Source organism: Podarcis tiliguerta, assembly GCF_965153285.1.
Source record: "Podarcis tiliguerta genome assembly, chromosome: 3".
Taxonomy (NCBI): Eukaryota; Metazoa; Chordata; class Lepidosauria; order Squamata; family Lacertidae; genus Podarcis; species Podarcis tiliguerta.
Genome location: NC_139536.1, coordinates 37,312,091 through 37,335,716, shown reverse-complemented (window position 1 = coordinate 37,335,716; position 23,626 = coordinate 37,312,091). Strand labels below are relative to the sequence as shown.

General features: G+C 46.2%; 1 protein-coding gene across 2 annotated transcripts in view; it reads right to left on the bottom strand.

The window, feature by feature from the left end:
- The window catches only part of AARS2 (alanyl-tRNA synthetase 2, mitochondrial), a 32,168-nt gene extending 10,377 nt beyond the window's left edge, over positions 1-21,791 (bottom strand). The window contains exons 1-15 of one of the 2 annotated variants that reach the window (XM_083434426.1): positions 21,532-21,791; positions 19,011-19,199; positions 17,068-17,213; positions 15,803-15,997; positions 14,003-14,147; positions 12,339-12,484; positions 11,499-11,607; positions 10,183-10,221; positions 8,682-8,793; positions 7,434-7,561; positions 6,196-6,337; positions 3,918-4,087; positions 3,058-3,171; positions 1,557-1,697; positions 564-701 (exon numbers count right to left, since the gene is read on the bottom strand). In XM_083434426.1, coding sequence (XP_083290552.1) covers positions 564-701; positions 1,557-1,697; positions 3,058-3,171; positions 3,918-4,087; positions 6,196-6,337; positions 7,434-7,561; positions 8,682-8,793; positions 10,183-10,221; positions 11,499-11,607; positions 12,339-12,484; positions 14,003-14,147; positions 15,803-15,997; positions 17,068-17,213; positions 19,011-19,199; positions 21,532-21,768 — 2,151 coding nt within the window. In that variant the 5' untranslated portion in view covers positions 21,769-21,791. Of the gene's footprint in view, positions 1-563; positions 702-1,556; positions 1,698-3,057; positions 3,172-3,917; positions 4,088-6,195; positions 6,338-7,433; positions 7,562-8,681; positions 8,794-10,182; positions 10,222-11,498; positions 11,608-12,338; positions 12,485-14,002; positions 14,148-15,802; positions 15,998-17,067; positions 17,214-19,010; positions 19,200-21,531 lie in introns of those variants that run through there. The other variant, XM_083434427.1, reaches the window with a different exon arrangement.
- Between the last annotated feature and the right edge of the window lie 1,835 nt (positions 21,792-23,626).

Below are 23,626 nucleotides of genomic sequence, written 5' to 3'. Positions count from 1 at the left end.
TCGCTTTTCCTCTAAACTCAAATGGTTGCAGTACTGCAACCTTTCCTCATAGGGGAATTTCTCCATCCCCTTGATCACTTGGGTTGTGCTTTTCTGAACCTTCTTCCAACCCTGCAGTATCCTTTTTGAGGAGAAGTGACCAGAATTGTACACAGAACAAGTGTGGCTGCCCTGTAGATTTGGGTAACAGCATTATAATTTTGGCAGTTTTATTTTCAGCCCCTTTCCTAATGACCCCTAGCGTAGAATTTGCCCTTTCCACAGCTGAAGCACACTGAGTCAAGCAGAGAAACCAAGTAGATTATGGGGGGAGGGAAGCCCCTTCCACCAGCCTCCAGAGGTCTAATAAATCATTTTTGCAGGCTACTTTGTGGGGTTATTTACAAGGCTAGGATACAGCACCGCAAAAGCTGCATAAAGGTTGTAAACTGGTGCCAGATTGTGCTGTTATGTGAAGAAGTGCTTACGACTGGCCCCTAATGCTGGGCAGTTTCCCTGAGTGACATCAATTGTCACCCCACCAGCTGCATGGTTGCCACTGGTCACTGTCCTCCCCGACTTACTTCATTTAGTTTCCGGAGTCCTTGCACAGCACTCGCCAGCTTGATGGGGGCTTCTCCGGTATAGACCACCTCATTCCTTTTGATCACCTCCTGGATCACACTTTCTACGTCTAGCAGCTGCTGCATCGTTATGGGAGCCTGGTGAAGCAGGTGACATTTTCATCAGAATGATGCAATGTTACGCGACATGAGGAATTTAGTACTGTAAGATGGCTAGAGTCCGGAGGAATAGGTGTCTGGTCTCCAGGGTTCTATTTTGCGTCATACTTTTATGTTTCAATTTCCCCATCTACAAAATAAAGTTCTCAATGCTGATGTCCTGAACCACAGTTTTTTGAATACTCATAATCATCTTAGGCTAAGAAAAATATTGGAATTTAAATCAGTTCCTTTATTTGCTTTAGTAAAAGCACAGAGCTTCCATCTGAGGTTGGGCGAAGTCTACTTCTCTGCAGATTATCAGATATTGGATTATCGCGCTCATTGCTGGCTGAGACCCTATTCTGCAGTTCCAGACTCTAAAATTAGATCCCGTGAACCACTCTTCCTCACTCTCTCCAGCTCTGTGGCTCACACAACAGTCTCTTCCACTTGAACTCACATGGAAACAGTCAAGCAAGCAAATGCAGTAGCAAGCCCCTTTCTCCGTTTGTTAATTTACCACAAAGGGACACATGGGTCAGGATTACCAGCAGTTATATGTTCCTCCACCAAGGGAAGCACATTCTAGGCCGTCAGTAGTTTTAAAGGACCCTATTCACCATGGAGCTCTTCTGATAAGTTTACCATAGCCAGGCTAGAGTTAGCCTGGGGCTCACAGAACGCAAAGCAACAATCAGTCCAGTCCTAAAGCAGTAGTGGCCAGACTCCAGAGTTGCCAGAAGAAGAAAGGAGGTGCTGGGCTGATGCCTGCAGCACAACTTCCCAGATGAGCCACACACCCTGTTGCCCTCACTGCTCTAATGTGAGCAATTTGGAGACCCCAGTAGTCACCTTGGTGCTGATGGAGAATCGAAGATACTCAGCAGTCACATGGGACCCCTGTTGCTCTGTACCATCTCCCAAGACCTGGCGAAGCGCAAAATTTAGCAGGTGGGTGGCTGTGTGGTTTGTCATGCAGGCCAGCCTCTGGGCCTGAAAGCAAACAAAAACACAATGTTTGGGGTGAGAAAGGAGTACTAGTGGACATTGCCTTGTTTTCCTGGACAGGGGTAGAAGAATATGAAGATCCAGGGTTGGGGGACGGGGGAGAAAAGGAGGACACAATGAATGCATAGCACTAGCAAACTGAACTTACAAATTCATAAATCATGGTGCCTTATATTAAGTCAGACCTTGGCTATTCTGGCTGGCTCTTAGGTGGGGTTTTTCGCCAGTCCCAGTAGTTGGAGACTGCAGAGACTGAACCCAAGAGCTCCTGCATGCACAGCATGCTGTCTTGTCCATGAGCTGTGTGCCCATCTCCACCACTACCAAGATTTGACACAGCTGTATGCAAGGGGACAGTGCCTGCCCTATAGTGAAGTCACACCTGAGAATGAACTACCTTGCTGGCTATGGAAAGGTAGGGGAGGGAGAGAGTCAGTCTTCTAGAGTACAGCCAAAGAAAACTGAGTCCTTGTTATATCCGCAACACTTGTTTCCCAATAAATTCACTAGATAAGCAGCAATTAATTAAACCCCCTGATAGCCCAAACACCAGCCATCGCTGGTTTAACACCCCACCACCTGAGCTAAATAATAAAAGCAAGCTTGGCTTAAAACAGCCTAAAAGATTCCGCATTAACATATGGGAAATCCCTGACATGACATTTCACTTCTGCTACAGAGCTTATTCCTCAAAAGGGACTATAAATAGTAACCTCCCTCAAAGGAAACAAGGATCAAAACCACTTTACCTATTAGAAGTAAATGATTCATGAGAAGGATTTCATTGTTTTGGAAGAACTGAGTTACAGTACATTAAACTCCCCCCGCCCCGAGCCAGCAACCCAGCATACAAGCCCACTTTGAAGCATTTAACAGAACTGCTGGATTAATTAATAGTCCAGTTCCCATCCATGTTTGCTTCAAAGTAAAGTCCATCCAATTCTCCCTAGTAAATGTGCCTAGGATTGCAGCTGGAACTCTGGTGTCTATTGTGCTGGGAACAAGGAACACTTCCACTGAGAAATCCATTTTTGCATATCACCCATTTTAGTGGGGTGTGCAAAGGGGAATTCTTGGAGATCTCGATTCCTGGATTTCTTAGATACAAATTAAGCTGCAACATCTATGTTTGCTAAGAATTATAAGAGAGAGAGAAAGTGTGGTCAGAGGTAAAATTCTGTATCTTCTGTATCTTGGTCCCCAGAATCCTCTCTCGTGGTTACAAAACAGTATTTTCTTCACTACTTTCCTACCCAATATGATCTGCTTACATGGCATATGTGCCAGTCATGATGCACAGCACAGAACCAGAAACTCTCTGCCATCTCCTGGCAACGACAATTACCTCATCCACAAAGAGCTGCACTTGGTCCCCGACCTTCAGGCTTTCAGAGACAATCACTTCGTGTACCACATAGCCACCAGATACTTGTACAGATACCACAGGGAAAAGCATGTCCTCAAAAGGAGAAACAAGACAAATGGGAGAGTTAGCACAAATTCTCGATTCTCTTCCCAGTATGTGTTTTCCAGGGGAATAAAGGGAATTCAGGTCACTCTGGCAAGCTTGTAAAAAATATAGCAGTCTCTTAGATTCACCTCTGGGACAAACACAAAACGAGCTGCAGAAGAGACAGGCTTGCCTGTGCTCAGCATTAATGCTACAACAACAGTCTGGGTGTCTCATGTTCCTTGCCCCCCCCCCCAACCTCCCAAGGAGTCACATGACCAATGAATTCTCTAGCATTTTTCCCAGCAGTGAGGATTTGCAGCAACCTCAAATGGCCCGTGCTCAAGAGTGATCTGCTTGGCTCACTCAGGTATGATATCAATGAATGTGTAGGGGAATTCCAGTCAACCCTCCACGAGAGCAGGATCATCTACAACAAAGAGCTGACTTAGGGAACAGAGGAAATAATTCACTCTGCTATTGAAGTGGTGACGGTGCATTAACCTAGCTACAAAGTAAGAGCATCGGAATTCCCTTAGAGCACTGCTATCAAACAATAGCTTAACCCTCTTCCTTTCCTAGAGCTCACACAGTGGCTGAGACACAGAGAAGAAAGCCTAGGCAAAGACAAGATGCTGCTCAGTGACTGGAGCCAGGGCACAGAGTCCTCTTCAGGGAGGTCATGCCCAGCCTAACAGAACAGGCAGGATGCTCAGGAGGCACCTGTTTCAGGCCTGGCCAGTGAAGAGCCTTACCTGCTGTGCTGCATGCAGCATGTAGCCTTGGTCAGGTGCCTGGCCACCCTGCTCAGCATGGAAGCAGGTTCTGTCTAGAAGGACCCCACACTGTTGCCCTCTGCCAACTTCCTTTTGGAAAGACCCATCTCTGTACAGCATCAGGACAGTGGCTTGACATGGCTGGAAAACTGCAAAGAGGTAAAAGAAAATCATACCCCATCCTTCTCCTAGGTAGACATGTGCTTGGGCCATCTGGAACCCAAAACGGCCAGCCAATGCACTGCCCTTAACGTATTTATAGATTCAACTGCAGAATATGCAGGAAAGCTCCCAGTTATTTTAGAGTCAGGTACTTCACTGTAGGAGGATAAAAGAACACAGAGCCCCCAGGAGATATTCCTTGGAAACCCAAACTGCTATTCCACCAATCCGAATTCAGGGTGACTGAAGCTCATCCATGTTGTGCTACACAGGAATTCAGAACAGAGCCTTAGTATGACTTGTTATATTTGTTCATCTGCCTCAGGACTTCCTATGACTGGCAGTGGCTCTCGAGGGTCTGAGGCAAAGGTCTTTCACATCTCCTGTTACTCAGTCCTTTTGTACCTGGAACACCTTCAAAGTGCAGCGTGATGGCAGAGACAATACCTTAGTACCTTGCCCTCCACCCCAAAGATTTGGCGGAGAGGTTTTAGGCTCATTTACATCATGTTCTGCTTGGGAGACACTCTATGAGATTTGAGCAACTTTGAAACTCCACGTGCCCACCAGAAACAGAGCCTCACCCGTCTCCTATTGTGGGAAGACAGAGTCCTGGCAACCTCAAAACGGGTACATCCCTTATATAGGACAGTCAAAAACGTTATTACAATCATCTGTAACAAGAAAGCCCCTAAATAAATATATTGGACTGTACAACTGCACTGAGAACGGTACTGAGAACGGCAGCTGTGGTCAACCTGACAGGCAATACTCTCATTGTCTTTCTCCACAAACAGCCCTTGGCTGAGTTTTGAAACCACTGCCACAGATCAGTTGTTAAGGATCATTCTGCCTTAAGCCAAGCAATTATTTAACAATGAGAGGCAACAGCAATGAGACAAACGTAAATGGATTATGCAAACCCATTCAGCCTTTACTCTTCTGTGACAGTGATTTCTAAACCCACTTTGCGTTATGTATGAAACAGTGACACCTTGAGGCCTGCTGCAGTAATGGCAAACACCCAGCTAGCATCAACCAAAGCCGTTTTTTCCGCCTGCCTGAAAGAAACCTGCTTAAATTGCTGTCCGTCAATGCAAACACTCTGCTTTATATTGTCCGACAGATTTGTATCTAGCTCAGTTTGGCAGGAGTTTAACAATCAGATACAGCAACCTATTATCTAATAGCACTCCCTGACGTGCCGCTTTTGCTGCTATGGACACAAACCAAGCAGCAGGATGGCAGCCTGAGTGTATATTTTAACCCTAATGGTCATGGCCACTGTTTGCTACTCCGCCACATTACACTATGCACTTTCCCCCTAAAGTGAGCTAGGAGTGGCCAACCAATGTGGTGCTCTCCAGATGTTAGACTACAACTCCCATCATTCCTTTTCACAGGCTTTGCTGCCTGGGGCTGATGGGAGTTGGGGTCCAACAACATCTGGAGGGTACTATGCTGGCTACCCCTGGACAAAAGTGTTGAACCACGAACTGGGACACCGGTGTTCAAATCCCCATTCAGCCATGAAGCTCACTGGGAAACCTTGGCAGCGGGATGCAAATGTACTCAATAAAACGCCCACAAATCTCCCTGCTGGAAAATATGTGAAAACTGGCTTTTTCAGAGACTGGTTGCCACTTTGCTCTGCTTTCTAATAAGGGATACTGGAGGACTATAACGCTTTAAACAACGGCTAACATTTACCCAACAGTCATAGATTTAGTATGTTGTGTTCATACTTTTTGATACTCAGGAAGTACAGACTTCAGCATGTAAATTGCTTCCCTAACAGACAGGAAACGGCACAGAACACATATATGTATGATACACATGAACCAGCAGCCTGCTAACTTTACAGCAGATTATGGGTATTACTTTGGTGAGCTGTGGGAGCCTAAGCAGTTTCTGTTTGGCCGTAGGAAGAGGTCGACTTTAGTTTATAAAGCAGACACAGTGTGTTCTCCACACGACAAATTAACAAATATGCCAGACATATATAAGGTGAGAAGTTTCTTGGATACAAATCTGAAACCCCCATTTCTCCAGAGTGCTTTTCCATACACCTTGTTCAAGCACGGTTAGACCTTACCATATCTGCCATCCTGCCCAAGTTCATAGGCAAACTTTGGAGAGTCGTCAGTAGCAGGCACCTCAGCCTGCCTCAACTTGGCCAATGAATGCAGGTCCAGGTGCATCCCAGCTCTCTGCTCCTGTTGCGGCTGAGATTTGCGCTGTGGGGAAAGAAAGGGTGCAATTGGGAGACTGCTCAAGTGCACCATTTAAAACAAGCATAGGGAAACTCCGGCCCTCCAGATGTCTGGCACTACAATTCCCATCATCCCTAGCTAACAGGGCCGGTGGTCAGGAATGATGCGAATTGTAGTCCCAAACATCTGGAGGGCCGGAGTTTGCCTATGCCTGATTTAAAACAACAGCAACAGTATCTGAAGTCTTGAGGGATCCCACAAACCATCTGGCATTAGGTCCCCTATTTGGACTCCTGAGAGTCAGTGGCCCTAAAAAACCAAGTTTGCAGAGATTCTCCACATAATTCCCACTTCAGCTTCCCTTGCTGCTGTGCAGCCCTATGAGAGGAAATAAAAATCCAAATGCAACAGCCATTTCAAAGAGCAGCCCAGAATAAGAAAGAAGGCTGGATATTTTGTACTGTTGATCAAACTTCTTGTGACCACTGACTTTGGTTTGATCTCTGACAGAATTTAGATTTCTGAGGGTATTTTACAATGAATCTTGTTCACAGATTTTGGACTATTACAACACACTGAGGGGCGTCTTTAGAGGGCCTTATACAGCAGCCTCTACAACTCCCATGCTCCTTGACCACCAGTCATGCTGCCTGGGAATGACGGGAGTCCAACAACATATGGGCGGCCACAGGTTTGCCAGCCCTGCCTTATAATTCCTGAAAAGTATTATTATTATTATTATTTATTGTCTATTGAATGTATATCCTGCCCATCCTCCGCAAGGAGCCCAAGGTGGCAAAAAGATACACAATTTAACCACAAAAACATTCTAAGACAGAACAACTGCAATTAAAAACTTCTAAAAGCAGTTATTTTAAATTCATTTCTCCCCATACAATGGTCTTGGGGTTCCCAGGAACAGTATTCTTCGGTCACTAAAGACCTGTGAAAACAATTCCTCCTGAAAATTAATCAGGACCAAGACAGGTGCGCCTCACTAGGCATTCCACCACCAGGGAACTACCACTGAAAATGAATGCCTTGAAGGACAGTAGTCAGAGGGAATGAAGTCTGAGGTAGTTTAATGTGACGCACAAAAGAAGAGAAATCTGTGCCTTACCTCAGCATCTTCCCGAGCCAGATGGTCCAAAGCAGCAACGTCCAGCTGGACTCCCTTCTCCTTCAGCATCAAACCAACGAGATCCAGCGGGAAACCCAAATTGCTATGGAGAGACCAAGCAACCTCCACTGCAGGCAGAAGTAAGATCAACGGAGGAGCGTTAGTTTATTTAAAATATTTGCAGGCCACCTTTAAGGATTGAACACGCTCAAGGTGGCTTCCAGCAGATAAATTCATTAGGAGAAACAAGCAATTATCTCTTCAAATGCAGTGCGTTTGGGAGAGAAAGTGCACTGGTAGTGGAGAAACTGCGGTCAGTCAGAGAGCTATTGGCTGCTTGTCTGCCTGCCTTCAGAATGTAAAAAAGAAAAGTCTTGTCAGATGAAACAAAACTCTGTCTGAAAATATCATCTTGCTCTTTGTATTCCCAACTGAGCACTGCGCTGCATGTACCATCTCATCAGGAGGTCTGTTCTGACCATGTAGGATGCAGGCCTTTCATGTGGCAGCGCCTAATCTTTGGCGCTCCCTCCTGTTACATCTCAGACAGGCCTCGCTCTTGTTTTTTTCAGCACCTATTCACAAACTTCCTTTTTTCAACAAGCCTTTTAAGTGGACATTCTTATCCTAGGTTCTACCTGTATAGAAACTATTTTATTGTTTTGTTGTCTTGTTGCTAAGTTAGTTCCAGGTGTTGCACAGGATGTGATTCATAAATGAAATGAAATGAATGAATTATCCAGCCCAGCGTTCCATTTCCAGCATTGGCATGGTAGATGCTTCTGGACATTTGCAAGCAGGGTTTGAAGAGCATCCCCCATTGTTTGTCCCCAGCACATGTTATTTGGGTGGATACTGCCTCTCTCACTTAGCCAACATGGCCAACATCCACGAACAGGCCTATCCTTTTCGAGGGTGTGTGCCATAAAGCCACCTAAGCTAGTGGCTTAATAAAACCACTCTGGGGTGGAGGGGATGTATCAGCGACTCATAATGCTTAATACTTAACTGGGAGACAGAAAGGAACAAGTCTGGGACCTGAAGTTCAACAGAAATCAGTGGCAAAGTTCTATTGCTGAACAAGTAAGCTGTGCCTTCGGTTACAGACGGTGTGTGTTTAATTGCAAGGACCAAAAAGGCTGGGCAACTCAAAAGCCAGGCAGCTTAAAAATGGGACCAGATTGCAAGTGATGACTGCATTTTCTCTTCTCCTTCAGCCATCAAGAGGAAGAAGAAAAAAATACTTGCCTGGGAAGACTTTGGAATGATCCATCTGTTGGAGGGTTCTGTTTATAATGCGGCGCCCCCGCAGAAGGGAAGAGAGAAAGGCACCCTCGTGCTCACTGATGATATTCATAATCTGTTGGGAGATCAGAGCCAGATTCAGGAGGCAGTTAAACCAATTATTCCAAAGAGCTCCAAGAGATACGGAAGTGTTAAAAGGCAGTGTCCAGTGTGGTGTAGTGGTTAAGAGCGGTAGTCTCGTAATCTGGGGAACTGGGTTCGTGTTTCCGCTCCTCCACATGCAGCTGCTGGGTGACCTTGGGCCAGTCACACTTCCTTGAAGTCTCTCAGCCCCGCTCACCTCACAGAGTGTTTGTTGTGGGGGAGGAAGGGAAAGGAGAATGTTAGCCGCTTTGAGACTCCTGAAGGGGAGTGAAAGGCGGGATATCAAATCCAAACTCTTCTCTTCTTCTTCTTGGCGGGGACCCAAATGCATCAGGTGATAAGCTATTAATGAGATTGGACCTGAGACACCAAGGGCTCCTCCTATCGCTCTGAATATGTGGAGTAAAAGTGTCACTCATGACTGTAGTGCAGTGGTGTCTCATTTGCTTAAACCACTTGCTTAAACCACTGCCCTTTATGCAGCCCTGTGATGAGCCGATGGGGTGTCAGCTTTTGGAACAGGCCAGAAATCCAATTTACTGAATATTATGTACATGTGGAAGGAAAGAAGCCTGTGCAGGTAGGGGAAAACAGCAAGTAAGTGCATTGTGTGTGTATGCCTGGGTTCAAACAGAAGGGGAAAGGATGTAGGTTAGGATTGGGGGACCAGCACACAAGATGTTGTTGGACTCCAGTTCCCATCAGCCCCTGCTAGCATGAACAATCATCAGGGATTATGAGGACTATAGTCCAACATCATCAGGAGGGCCACAGGTTCCGCAACCCTACTGTAGGTTTTGCTTGGGTTTTTCTATAGCAAAACTGGTTGCTTGGAAATAGGGTTGAAGCATAGCTCTGCTAACTGTGCCTGTAAGATACTTCATTTCACTTATTTCTATGTACACTAGAATTTGCAACACTAGATTGGACGCTAGCAGAAAAAGCCTCTGCTCTGGAAGAAAGAGCTGAATTGTACAGAATATTAAGAACGTTTGGGCTTTTAGGTGCACCTGGTCAGCTTTAGTAAGCGTGGTCAGCTGTGGTAAGAAGCAAACTACAGAGCCTGCTTTCAGATTAATTACACGTGGGAATTATCAACCTGCACCTACTCAGTGTGTTACATTTATTCCTGCTCCCAGCTGCTCTCCTTTAGCCACCTCCCAATGAGAAGGGGGGGAGATCACTTCTTTAGTAGTGGAAGCTCCTGTGCAACATATTCAACTGGAGAGAATTCGGGAGAAAACTTAGGCAAGATGTTCCTGTACACCACCATCCAGTGAGAATAGTTCCTATACTTTGTGCAACCGGCAGTAATTACCAATTAGACACGAGTTTTGACCCACTGGTTCCAGTTGCTCACCGTGTCTGTATCCTTCCTTAGCTCCGGATAGGCATCTCCCTGCAAAGGAAGAATGACGGACTCTCAGAAGCAGAGCCTCCAGCCCCAGCCCTCCTCCCCATGCACTACCAAGTACACAGCTTTGCTACTTACATCAGTGGCAGGAACTATCCTGTATAAGCAGGATATCTGAACTTGACAATTTAAGCTTTGGTTTGCACAATGACCACCCACGGCCTTTAAACTCCCCCACCTTTCAACTCCTTTCTTCCCCCTTAATGAGAGCGTGGCTTCAGTCAAAGAAGCGGAACCCTGTAGGCACAGCCCAAGTTTCCTCATTCCAAATCCCCTGACCAAAGCACCTCTCAGGCACACTTCTCTGCCATGAAGTGCTTTGTGGATTTTGCAGTGAGGCTATGAAGAGCATCTGTTCCACGACGCACCTAGGGGGACTGCTGCACCAGTCTGTTTTCCCTAGTATGGAAGGTTGTATGGGAAATCCATCCAGAAGACAAAATGAGGAGTTAGGGATGGTTACCCTTCCTGCCTCTGTTCCTTCCCCCTCCCTTATCCTTGTTAAGTTTTTGATGGTGTGAGAACAGTCTTTGGTGTCCTAATCAGTTGGGAGGAGGTGAATCCCCCCGCACAGCTGCCTTAATCAGCCTGGGAGGATAGTGCTGGAAACCTTTGATGTTGAAAATTGCTGTGGGAAAGCGAGGCATTGGGAGGAGGTGGCTATCTATAAAATCGGATGGTTTGGGCAGAGTTTTTCAGAAGCTCGTGCATGGACTGAGGCTGCTTCTTCTTTGCTGCTTCTTGAGGGCTTTCAAGTGGCAGACAGAAGTGCTTGCTTGGTATGTATATATCGCTAGCTGTTTAGAAGTAAAATCTTCTTCTCACTCACTTGTGTTTTGTACTGCTTCTGAATCTCCTTTAAAAGAACCACCTTGCATTTGGCAAAACAAAGGTCTCCCTTGGATGGCATCTGAAGAAGCTTTTGTCCTCACATACAACCCCCTCTGCTTTGTCACAACTCCAACAACTCTATCGACAGCTGCAGTTATTGAAACATTAAGGAACAGACTCTTTGTAGCTCAGTAAGGTGTCACCAGCGTTTATCAGGACCTAAAGCAAACAGTTACCACTCCCCCCCCCCCCAATGTGAAATAAATAAACGATCTCATCGGTACTGGGCCTATCATTTCAAGAAACTAGGTTGCTCATCCTGTTACTAGGTGTGTACTCTTGGTCTACACATGAACCAGGGAAATTGCTATAACATTTGGATGGGAACCCGGCTAGAAACAAGTGCCTCTCCCAGGAAAATTCTCGGTTACCAGAATTTCCACCACAACAGGAACCAAGCTGGCCAGGAACCCAGGTGGCGCCTGGAGAACTTCAGAGCAAAACCGCACAGCCCTGCGCAAGATCTGGCGAAGGACAAGCCTGCAGGGAAAAGAAATTTCAAGAACAGCTAAGTGTTCTTGGTCAGAATGCTGTTCTTTTTCTAACCAGCCTCCCAACCAGGTAGCGCAGTTAGCCAGTTTTAGACACCAGACTTTAATGGCCGTATGCCCCCACGGCATTCCTCTTTACATGGCAAATGAGTACTCTCTCACTTATCACAAAATGTAGTAAGCCAGCCAGGCTATCTTTGGGGACACCTTCTAATTTTGCTGAATGGCGTGTTGGTCTCCCGCCCCAAAGCCTTGCCCTGCTCCCAACGTTCAAACACCCCACCAATAAGATCCCATTAATATTTATCCTTCGGATTCCCCTTGACTCATCACCGATTATCCTCCTGCATGCATCTCACACCTGTCACATCGACAATCGATTCTTCTGCCTCCTCCACACTTGGTTTCCTGACGGCAGTCAAGAGCGTAGTCTCTCTGTGCCAGGAATGGGGAACATGTAGCCCTCCAGATGTTGTTGGGACTCCAGTTCTCATCAGCTGCAGGCAGCATGCCTACAGTCATGATGCAGTCCAACAACATCTGGAGGGCCAGAGGTTCCTCTCCCCTGCTCTATGTCCACTTTAGACTCTGCTTCTTCACTCCAGAATCTCCTCCTCTTCCAAAAGTCCCCATCTTGCTGAAGCCTCCTTAAGCTCCCCCCTTAAGTTCAGAGCCATTTCTCTGCCCCAACCAACCCTTGTGATTGTGCTTCTTCCTTACTCGGCACCAGACATGCCTGGGTAAACACCATCGGCAATGCAGACGGACAAGGTGCGCACGTGATCTGCCACCACTCTGTAGGCCATGTCCACGCTCCCAGGGTCAGCTTCTCCAACCAAGCCTCGATATCTGGGCCCACCACAGCCCTGCAAGACAAATATATTTTTAGGAAGCCTGAACAGGGGAGCTGCACAGAAAGCTTCATAGCACTGAATACTGCAGATGTCTCCTTCAAATGATCATTGCTTTTCTGTAACATTTGTTTAAAGTCCTCTGGAAGTTCTTTAAAAGTACAAGATAGAAGCTACCATGCCAAACAAAGGCATAAGCCTCTTGGAAATATAATTGTAAAACCCGCCCACCCAATTCAAGATCCTTGCGTCCTCTTTGTACAGTGGTACCTCGGGTTACAGACGCTTCAGGTTACAGATGCTTCAGGTTACAGACTCCGTTAACCCAGAAATAGTACCACGGGTTAAGAACTTTGCTTCAGGATGAGAACAGAAATTGCGCAGCAGTGGCGCAGCGGTAGCAGGAGGCCCCATTAGCTAAAGTGGTACCTCAGGTTAAGAACAGTTTCAGGTTAAGAACAGACGTCCAGAACGAATTAAGTTCTTAACCAGAGGTACCACTGTACACAGTTCCATTTGTCTCTCTGAAAATAACTCAGGGTGCTGGGCAGGAACTGTCATGGCTGTGTCTCTTGGCCCTTTACAGCTGCAGTCCTATTCTCACTTACCCAGGAGTAAGCCCCATTGAGCCCAGTGGGAATTATTTCCACGAAGGCATGTGTAAGAATGTGCTGTACAGTGGTACATCTAGTTACAAACTTAATTCATTCTGGAGGTCCGTTCTTAACCTGAAATTGTTCTTAGCTAGAGGCGCGCTTTCGCTAATGGGGCCTCTTGCTGCTGCTGCTGCGCCGCCGGCACACGATTTCCGTTCTCATCCTGGGGCAAAGTTCTCAACTCGAGGTAACTCTTCCAGGTTAGCGGAGTTTGCAACCTGAAGCGTTTGTAACTCAAGGTACCACTGTAAAGCATAAAGAGATTGTTGTAGCTCTGCTGTCAGAAGCAGGATGTCTCTGAATACCAGTCACTGCAAATCAGAAGCGGGCAGCATTGCTGTTTCACTGAGGCTTCCCACGGGCATCTGGCTGGCCACTGTGAGAACAGGATGCTGCACAAGACGGGCCCTTGGGCCTGATCCTGCAGCACATTCTTTGTTGATTTAGTTAGGAAACTGCTAGGGAACTCATTTCCAGACACAGAAGGAGGGCCAGCAACACTTTTTTAGCTCTCGAGAGCTGCACTTTTCCATCCAGGAAAGAAATGTCACATTGAAAGGGCTGGCAAACTGTCGCTGCCATCTCCCCGAGCCCTTTTAGGGTTTTGACCAAGAAGCAGCTGCAACTGCTGTTCTTTTCACCTTAGAAATGACTGCTCTGGTGTATCACAGCTGCTCAAACTATCTCTCCTAGTTATAAAGAGCCGTGCAGCTAGGAGTGTTCCCCACCCCCCCACAACCAAATGAAAAACCACCAAGAGACCAGGAACTGCCATTTCTCTGCTCACCCAGAAGCGGCTAATGTTGCTAGGTATGTAGCTTTTACATATAAACCCTCTGAAGTTTCAGTTTGGCTTCCCCTGGCAACTGATCATCACCTTGTGGATGGCATCCAGGATAGGAGTGAAGAGGTCGGTGTCGTAATTGGAGCGCTTGTTCTGGAGAATGGTCATCAACCTTTCCAGACCCATTCCTGTGTCCACATGATGCTCAGGCAGCTGCTGCAGACTCCCATCAGCCTCTCTGGCAATAGACCAGTCAGTAACCAAAGAGGGATGGGGGGGGGGGGGGAAGACAGATATAAGATAGAAGCAAAGGGCTTGATTATTCACCTAAAGCTGTGGATGGGGAAAACCCCAGACAGTAAAGGAGATATCATAATTTGGAAATACGGTACTATGGAAATGAATGAGAAGGGTAGTAGAAGCATTATCAGAAGGCTGCAGCAGAGGATAGAAAGAGGATCAAACAGACTATGAAAGTGAGGCGTTACAAAAGTTCTTATATGGACTACATTACGCAGGGTGCTGGGAAGGCAGGTCAAATTACTCTAGAGCATTGGGAGGGAACCTCCGCCCTGCTCTTGAACGTTCCAGAACTCTTCTGAAATCAGCAGGGTGCAAGGTGCTACATTCAGAAGGAAGAATAACTTTGAATGCACTCCCAATTATTCCTTTGCAGCCACAGCTTTTCTTCAGTTTAAGGCTGCAAAAGGAAAACCTTTGGAGACACAGCTTGAACGCGATGGGTCCGCCACTTAACATGTTATTTACTTGCACAATCATGACTGTAGGCGCGCGGCTGAAAATAAATAGTGTGGGACACCTGCCGTGGGGAGAGCTCTTCAAGTCTTCCACCTTGCTTAACAGCCTCAGGGAAGGATATATGTGGGCTTTGGGACATTCCCAGGACCCTCACATGACCTCCCAGAGCCCAGGACGCCAGGAGGCAGAGGGCATGGCCTGCTCTGGACTGGTAGGGATGGTCCCATGAGGGGCGGGAGGTTGGTTCTAGGGGTTTCCTGGCTTTAGATGATTTTGCCTTTGTGTGCGGACCCCAAACCATGTGGAAGTGGCGGGTCCACTGCATTTTATTTAGAACTGCTTTGCATGCAGAATGTCCCAGGTTCAATCCCTGGCATCTCCAAGTACAGCTGAGAAAGAAAGACCCCTGTCTGAAGTTCTGGAGCGCCACTGACAGTCAGTGTAGACAATACTGAGCTAAATGGACCAGTGGGTCTGACTCAGTGTAAGGCAGCTTCCTCTCTTCATAAGCCATAATAATAATAATAATTTATTATTTATACCCCGCCCATCTGGCTGAGTTTCCCCAGCCACTCTGGACAGCTCCCAATCAAGTATTAAAAACAATACAGCGTTAAATGTTAAAAACTTCCCTGAACAGGGCTGCCTTCAGATGTCTTTTAAAGATAGGATAGCTACTTATTTCCTTCGCATCTGAAGGGAGGGTGTTCCACAGGGCAGGCGCCACTACCAAGAAGGCCCTCTGACTGGTTCCCTGTAACCTTACTTCTCGCAATGAGGGAACCGCCAGAAGGCCCTCGGTGCTGGATCTCAGTGTCCGGGCTGAACGATGGGGGTGGCCATGGCTGCAAAGGAAGAATATGGCTACTTCTGGATCCAGTCCGCCAGCCAGATCCAGTTCCCCAACCCTACTGTAGAGCAGCTTTGCTCTCCAGCTGTTTTGGACTACAAGTCCCATCAGCCCTGATCAGCAAGTTCAATGGTGAGGAATGGCAGGAGTTGCGGTCCAAAGCATCAGGCTGGGAGAAGGCTACTGCAGACTCTTGTGATTGTTCCAATGGTATGGAAGCCTCCCACCAAGAAGTGAGGCTCTGGCACAAAGCTCGGTATCCAAGCTGCTCCACCATTTCATACCTGCTATACTGCATGAAAACCAGATTCCAGATCTCCACCACTTCAGGGTTGCCCTGGTTCACCAGTGCTGCAGCATTCCTACCCCTGCCCACATGGTCATAATGGATTTCTGTGCAGGGTCCACAGGGACCAGTGTCGCCCATCTCCCAGAAGTTATCTTTCAACTGAAAAGGAAGCACGTGGCTGGGAGGCACACTGGAAAGCAAGAAGAGAACGGCTTATGAACCTAGGGCAATAAAACCACACTCATTTTTCTTACCCAAAACCTCAGCCTTTGAACCTCACCATAAACAGGGCACAAGACAGAAGAGGATAATTCTCTATAATGCCTGAGCAACTGCAGCACTACCATTAACTATGAGTTATCATACTGCTCCTCTACGATGGTAGCCTCTTATCAGTAAAAACTAATAAGTAAAAAACAAGAAGTACAGAAAAACTTGGCAAATACTTGGGCCTGGTCATATCTAATGAATGCTGGGATGCATCCAATCTTTGCACATTCTAACATTATTTTCTGTACACTCTATCCCACCTCCATGTTACCACTTTGACTGCAAGCCTTTGGTCAATGTTTTTTTTAAAATAATAATAATTGTGCAGTGCTTATTTTATTTTAAGATCAAAACATACAAACTCCCCATCAGGGCAGGTCTAACTGTGACAAGAAATTCAAGTTCTGTACTCAGAATAGATGCAATCTGGATAGATGGAATTTTTGGCAGAGAGGGTGACAAGGTGCCAGCAAGGATCCATGCACAGAAAAAATAAAGACTGTGCTTAGCAGAGACCATAACTAAAGTCCTTGTTAGTTACCAAGCTTTTTGGAGACATTTCCTGCACATTTTTAATAACTTATCCTGTAAAAACTAGAAACTTTTTTTTTTAATGTGTTATTTTGGATGCTGAATTGGACGCCTGCATGCACATCATGTGGTACAAGGCATGGCTACAAACAGCTTTGGACAACATCCAGATCAGACTTCTAGTACAGTGGTACTTTGGCTCCCAAACAGCTTGGCTCCCGAACAAATCAGCTCCCAAAAACCACAAACCCGGAAGTAAGTGTTCTGGTTTGCGAACGTTTTTTGGAAGCCGAGCATCCGTTTCGGCTGTTGGCATTGTTCCGGGGCCAATCAGTCAATCAGAAGCCATGCCTTGGTTTGCGAACGTTTTGGAATTCGAACAGACTTCCAGAACGGATTGAGTTCAAGAACCAAGGTACCACTGTATTATCTCTTTTGGCATCTTTTTCATTTACTTACCCCAGGCTGAGCCAAATTTCCCTGCTCTCTTCATCTGCACTTAGACTAAGTGAGGCATCTCCTCCGAAATAGGTGACATACAGACGGTCCTTGGGGATTTCATAGACCTGTGTTAGGAGCTCCCATGCCATGCTACAAGCTTCCTCCTGAAGACAAGGAAAGTTGTCAAATGATGGTAAATAACAAGCCAATGTTTGGATAATAAGGAAGTTACTTAATTGCAAGGGGGATGGCTTCTATTTTAGTTTATCTTATTTTCAAGGACAGTGTTGCATAGTATACATAATGATAGATTGGAACCAAGGAAAGGGACCTACTCAGTCCCCTAGGGAGGTCCTCCTCACAACCCAAGAGGAATTTTCAGCACTTCTTGGTTCCTGGCGCTGCACGTGAGCAAGGCCGCATGTAATTGGGGAGTTGCATGTAGGCAGATAACAGACAAACAAGTTCATGAATGGCAGAGGACAACTCAGGAACTCCGTTTTTACTGTGTTCTCTCACATTGTCCAAAGCACTTAGGCTAAAAGTATGAGAAAGAAAAACTTGCTAAATTATGTTTGTAAACACAAACACAAACAAGATTAGTTTAGACAACATGCCATCAGGTTTCTCACAACTGATATTTTAATAGCAGCTCAGGAAAACCAAGGAAGCCTTGTATTTCTATGACGGGGAGTGTGTATTGGTACCTACAAAAGCTTGTTCCCCAGTTACAATAAGAGATTTCCTTCCGCTCTGATGTTTGTAGTGCAAGCATGGGGAATTTGTGGCCCTCCAGATGTTCTGTACTACATCTCCCATCCTCCCCGACCACTGCCGACACTGCCTGGAGCTCATGGGAACTTAAGAGTTGAACATCTGAAGGGCTGCAGGGTTCCCACCACTGTTGTAGCTCAGAACAGCCTCTATCTCTGTTGGTCTGGCCTTGCTTTTGATTGTTTTTGTACTGGAGCCATAGGATCGAATGGAGGAAATTCTGAACAATGATTTGAAATGAAGAGTGCAAGAATTGCTCTCATCTTGTGGTACCGATATGCAAGAGTGGATAGACTGACGGTGATTAACAGGTCTTATGCTGCCAGCAAGACTAACTAATAATGATGAAAGAAGAAGAACCAGGCTCATTAAGAAGCATATGAGCTCAGACGCACTGGGCTTGTTAGCTTCCCAATTAAAAATGAAATAAAAGCACCATGCTCTGCTCTTGAATCAATGCAGAGCTGGAAACAGATGTTTTATAATTAGTCACAACCTCCTGCTTCACCATCTCCCGTGTTACCTTTCCAAGGTCTAAAATATCAAACATGCAGCAATACCATATGGCCCCATTTCACCTGCATCTAGACCACTTCATGGTGTGTGAGAGGGGGCTTATTTCATATGTGACTGTTCCCCCCACATCAAAATGCCCTGTCTGTGGAAAGCTGGGGACAAGGCTAGGTTGGACTAGATGATCCTGAGGGTCCCTTCAAACTCTACAATGTTATGATTCCCCATGCAAGCAGATTGTCCTTTACATAGGGAAACATACATTCCCCCACTTATTTCAGCCCAGATATCATATTATTATTATTATTATTATTATTATTATTATTATTACCATATTTATGCAAATCTAATGTGCACCTCAATTTTCAAAATCTTGAAACCAAAGAAGTATTTGCTGGTGCCATCAAATCTAACGCACACCCTAATTTTCATGACGCAATTTGGTCAAAAAAGGTGTGCATTGCATTTGAGTAAATATGTTGTTGTTGTTAATGTACCGCCCTTCATCAAAAGACCTCAGGGCAGTTCGACTTGCGTAAGTCAGTTCTAAAGGCATTGTGGTTTAAAAACAAAACATCACCGCAAAAGTTTGTCTCTACCATACTGCAGCAGATTAAAAATATAAACAGAAACACCTAATGTGTTTTACAATAAAGCATGGCCTCATCTCTTACTTTGAAATAATCACCGAAGGACCAATTTCCCAGCATTTCAAAGAACGTGTGATGATAAACATCTCGGCCCACATCCTCCAAATCGTTGTGCTTCCCACCTGCACGCACACATTTCTGGCTGTTCACCACCCGCCGGTAACTTGCTAGCTCACTCCGGGGATCTGCTGAGCCCAGGAAAATGGGCTTGAACTGGAAAGTGAAGGAGAAACACAAAGCAGTTTTCACATACAACAGATGCTGAAGCTGGGATCCAGGCGAAGGCATGCTATAAAGCTGTAATAGCCTGCTAGTGAACTACTGGGCCCAATTAAATGGCAAGGGAGGCCCTGCTCATCTTGCCTCCATCAAGCTCAGACCACAAGGTGGTGACAAAAGGCAGCATCTTTTTGATGGCAGAACCTCAGTTCTGGAATCCCCCCCCCCCCCCACTGCTAGAGATCTGGTTGCTCTCCCTCAACTGTTTTCTTTCAAGTAAAAACATAAAAGTATCTCCTTCTCCAAGCCTATAGCCAAGAGCTGGTGTGGAGTTGTTATAACTCAATGATTGCTGCAGTAGCACTGTGTTTTACTGGTGGATTGTATTTCATTGTATACTGGTTTATTATTATTGTTAAAGTTTCCTTACCTCCCTTCAGCCAAGGATCACATAAAAACGCAAAAATATGTAACACAGTAACAAAAACAGTAACACCCCCCCCCCACGAAAACAACATGGATTAATGTTGATTTTATTTGGTTACTGTTACCCACCCACCCTGGGTTTCTCCAAAAGGAAGTAACTTAACTCTTTGATTTTAAAGGGTGTACTCAAGAGTATGATTTAGTTGGATATGACCCAATATATTGTCTTGATTTAGACAGGAAATGGGCAGAAAAGGGATGTTTTCTCCCAACAAGTGAAAATGGTCGTTTTTCTTAATAAAAACAAATTATTTCACTCCTGGGACACTGTTCCGCACAAGAAGATACAGGCCAATTTAACTGTGACTTACATCACTTGCAGTGGCGTAGCGTGGGTTGTCAGCACCCGGAGCAAGGCAAGTAATTTGCGCCCCCTAACCCTAACCCCCAGATGTTGCGCCCGGTGCTGCCAGCCCCCCTGCACCCCCCACGCTACGCCACTGATCACTTGAATTCTTAATATATAGCACAGGCTCAAAATAAATCTTGCTATCAACTAACATGAGAGGCTTCCTCTTCCATACTGTCAGGATGTGGAGCTACCAAAATGTGTACATCCAGAAAGGCATTCTTGGTGGCTGCCCAGGATTTTAGAAATTCCCTTTTTGAAGCAATGAGCATCTTTTGAAAGTGTTGCAATACATCTTGAATTCTGGAATTCCTCCCCACAAGGGTGTGTCTGGAACGTTCACTATAACTTTTGGCAAATACTAAAGATGCACCTTGGTCCGTTCACACTTGAGATGTATATTCCTGTGACTGCAATTTGTTTTTAATGTTTTTAATTCTGAATTTAAAATTGTTATAACCCACCCTGGGGCCAGCTGCGATTTTCATTTTCCTTTAAATTACTGATGGACTGAATGGGAATAATAGACTTTTATGCGTTAACCATCTTATCAATGCCAGGTAAAAGGTAAGGGTACCCCTGACCATTAGGTCCAGTGGCAGATGACTCTGGGGTTGCGGCGCTCATCTCGCTCTATAGGCCGAGGGAGCCAGCATTTGTCTGCAGACAGCTTCCGGGTCATGTGGCCAGCATGATCGGCAAGCCCTGGGCTCTGTGGTTTTGACCACAGTGCCACCCGCATCCCCATATCAATGCCAGGACATGTTATCAATTATGTTTCTTTGTGAATGCCTGTACTTATCTGCACTGTATTTCCTTCCAGCTTTACTGTTTACAATCTTGTTTATGTGTCCCTGCAACTCAGATGTAGCAAACTGCAGTCTATCAAAGCTTATGCAACCATACTTTTCTTACTCTCTTAAGGTGCCATAAGACTCTTTGCTGGTTTTGTTGCAAGAGGCACAAGGCTATCACTATTGAAATCATTTTAATTTTGCTTTCTTGTCCAAATGAAATATATTGTTTCCCCACTAATAACCTGTGGAATTTGGCTTATGGAAAACATCTACTCAAATACATTAAGCAAAATATTATTTCCACTTCACTTATAGGCATTGCTTTGATTTTAAATCTTCATCAGGGCGATTAAAATTTTTCATAGAAAGCTTGTAAAGAAGAATCCCAGGCGAGTCCCATGAAGTTTCCCAATGGAAATGCATTGGATTCCCTAAGTTATTTTATTTTGTGTTGTTTTTATTTCCCCTCAGCTTGAACCTGACACTTTCCCTTCTCTGCCGGAGCTCCTCCTTTTACAGGTCCTTTGCTTCGTCCGGCAGATAAGAGGGAGGGATAGCGGCGGAGTCGACTGGACCTTGAGGAAAACGAATAACATGTCCCATCCCAACCGCATCGCACCGGGCAGGCAAAGCAGCGGTAGGAACCATTCTCTGCAGGGCTGGTTCCTCCGCCGCGCCCTTTTCGAGGACGTACCTGGTTCATGCCCGCGTTCACGAACAACAGCCCGGGATCCCCTCGCGGCCGCACCGGAGCCGACGGCACCACTTGGTGCCCGTGCCGCTCCTTGAAGAACTGGAGGAAAGCCTGGCGCACTCGCGCGGAGGACGGCGAAGCGACAGAACGGGCCCCCTGGCAGGAGCTGCCATACCAGCCAGGGGACACCCGGAGAAGGCGCCTGACCGAGCCCTTGCCTGCTACCGCCGCCGCCATCTTAACTGAGGGCGGAATTACGGGAGTCGTGGCTTCACCTTATCCGCTAGGGCGGATTTGTCTCTGAAGTCCGCCGTTGCAAGAATGCCTTCCTCCCTGCAGAGGATGGTGGGATTGTGACGGTCCGGTCGACCACCCTAATAGTTCCTAACCATCGGACTTGGAAGTTTTTTCTTAAGTCCAGTCCAGCCCAAAGGAGGGCTGGACATTTGTCTCGTATGCTCCAACGGCAGTGCAAGATTGGTTGAAAATTAAGGGCCAGGAAGTGGTGTAAATATCGGGGTTTGGCTTTTGCTGCCCAACTCCCCATGGGACTCTGAGTCCCCTAATCAATGATCGGTTAGGGATATTTATTCTATATATCTCAAATGCCAAAATTTCTTGGGCAGGCCCCCTGAAAATTGAGTAACATTAACCGAAGTCTGTGTGAAATTCAAATTTAAAAAGCCAGGCAGCGCCCGCGGGTCTCAAACCGCTGGAAGCGATTGGGGGATCCAAGCAATGCGTTGGTCGATGGAACCGCTGGGCTGAGCTGGCTCGGGAAAAGAAGGTCGTTTGGAGCATATGAGAAGCTATTTAGGGAGTGGAGCGGCCAGGCAAACACCTAGCCACGTCTGTTTCCTCCAACACCTTCTGTCTGGCGAAGCTGACCCGTAGATCCCTGCTCTGTAAGGCACACCAGCGGTGCAGAGGTTATAAAGTCCCTTTTTAAAAATCATAACCATTTGCAATGGAGCTGCGAGTCCCAGCTGCAAAGAGCTTCACTTTGTAGATATGGTTGAGTTTGGCTGAGTGGGAGGAGACGTTGTTTGCACTGTTAGCCACACCCCTTGCTTCATAGATTCTTGTACGTTTTAGCTGACCCTACTCCTCGGGCCAGCTTAGCCTAGCGGTTACTTCGACATTACATTTGCTCTCTAATTGCTTAACGGCAGTTTGATACCCCGCAGGCGCTGTCTGGTCTTTTTTCAGTCTCTGCAATTTTGCTTGATTTTACTTACATATCCAGGCTTCTACACTGTTTGCAATACTACCTGAGCCCAAGAAGGCACCCTTGAAAAATGAGTAACAGCCGCTGAAGTCTGTGTGAACTTCAAGTTCATTACAGTGTTGAATTTGGACCCGGTTTCGAATTCTGGATCAGGTCATGTAGATGAACAAGGAGTGGAAAACACGTGATGCCATTTATCCCTCTACACCCATCCAGTGTGCCCAAAATTACAACAAACAGACTAGGTCACTTATAGTATCTGCATCCCAGGTGAAATGTGGCCCATCAAAAAATAAACTCATATATCATTTCAGTGTGCAATCTGTGCAGTTTGGCAATACAGTGCAGTTTGGCAAGTGTAGGGACAACGGGAATTTGCAGGAAATGATGCTGTGCGTCCCCATGCCTTAATGGGAGTGTGATGGATGGGCAAAGTCTTCTTGGGAGAAGGAGAGCATCATCTCAGTGTAGGTCTTTTAAAAAGTCCTTCGCCTTGGGCAAGACAACGGAAGGTCAAGCACACGGAATCGCTACTCACTAATTGCTGGACTCTGGTGGGATTGCAAAACCTGTAGCGGTTTTGCTATGTAAATATGTTGCCGCAGGTGTAATTTAGAGCTGTTCATTGGCTTAGCTGAGAAGGCTAAAAAGCCAGGCAGCGCCCGCGGGTTTCAAACCGCTGTGAGCGATCGCAGGATCCAAGCTACGCGTTGGTCGATGGAACCGCTGGGCTGAGCTGGCTCGAAGGAAAGCAGCTGCTTGGAGCATTCAAGAGCGTGGGAGGGCGATGCTTTCTCTCTTGTCCCCATCACTGATCAACCAGTACTGTATATACATGTCATGAAATACAGTAATAAATTAAAAAAT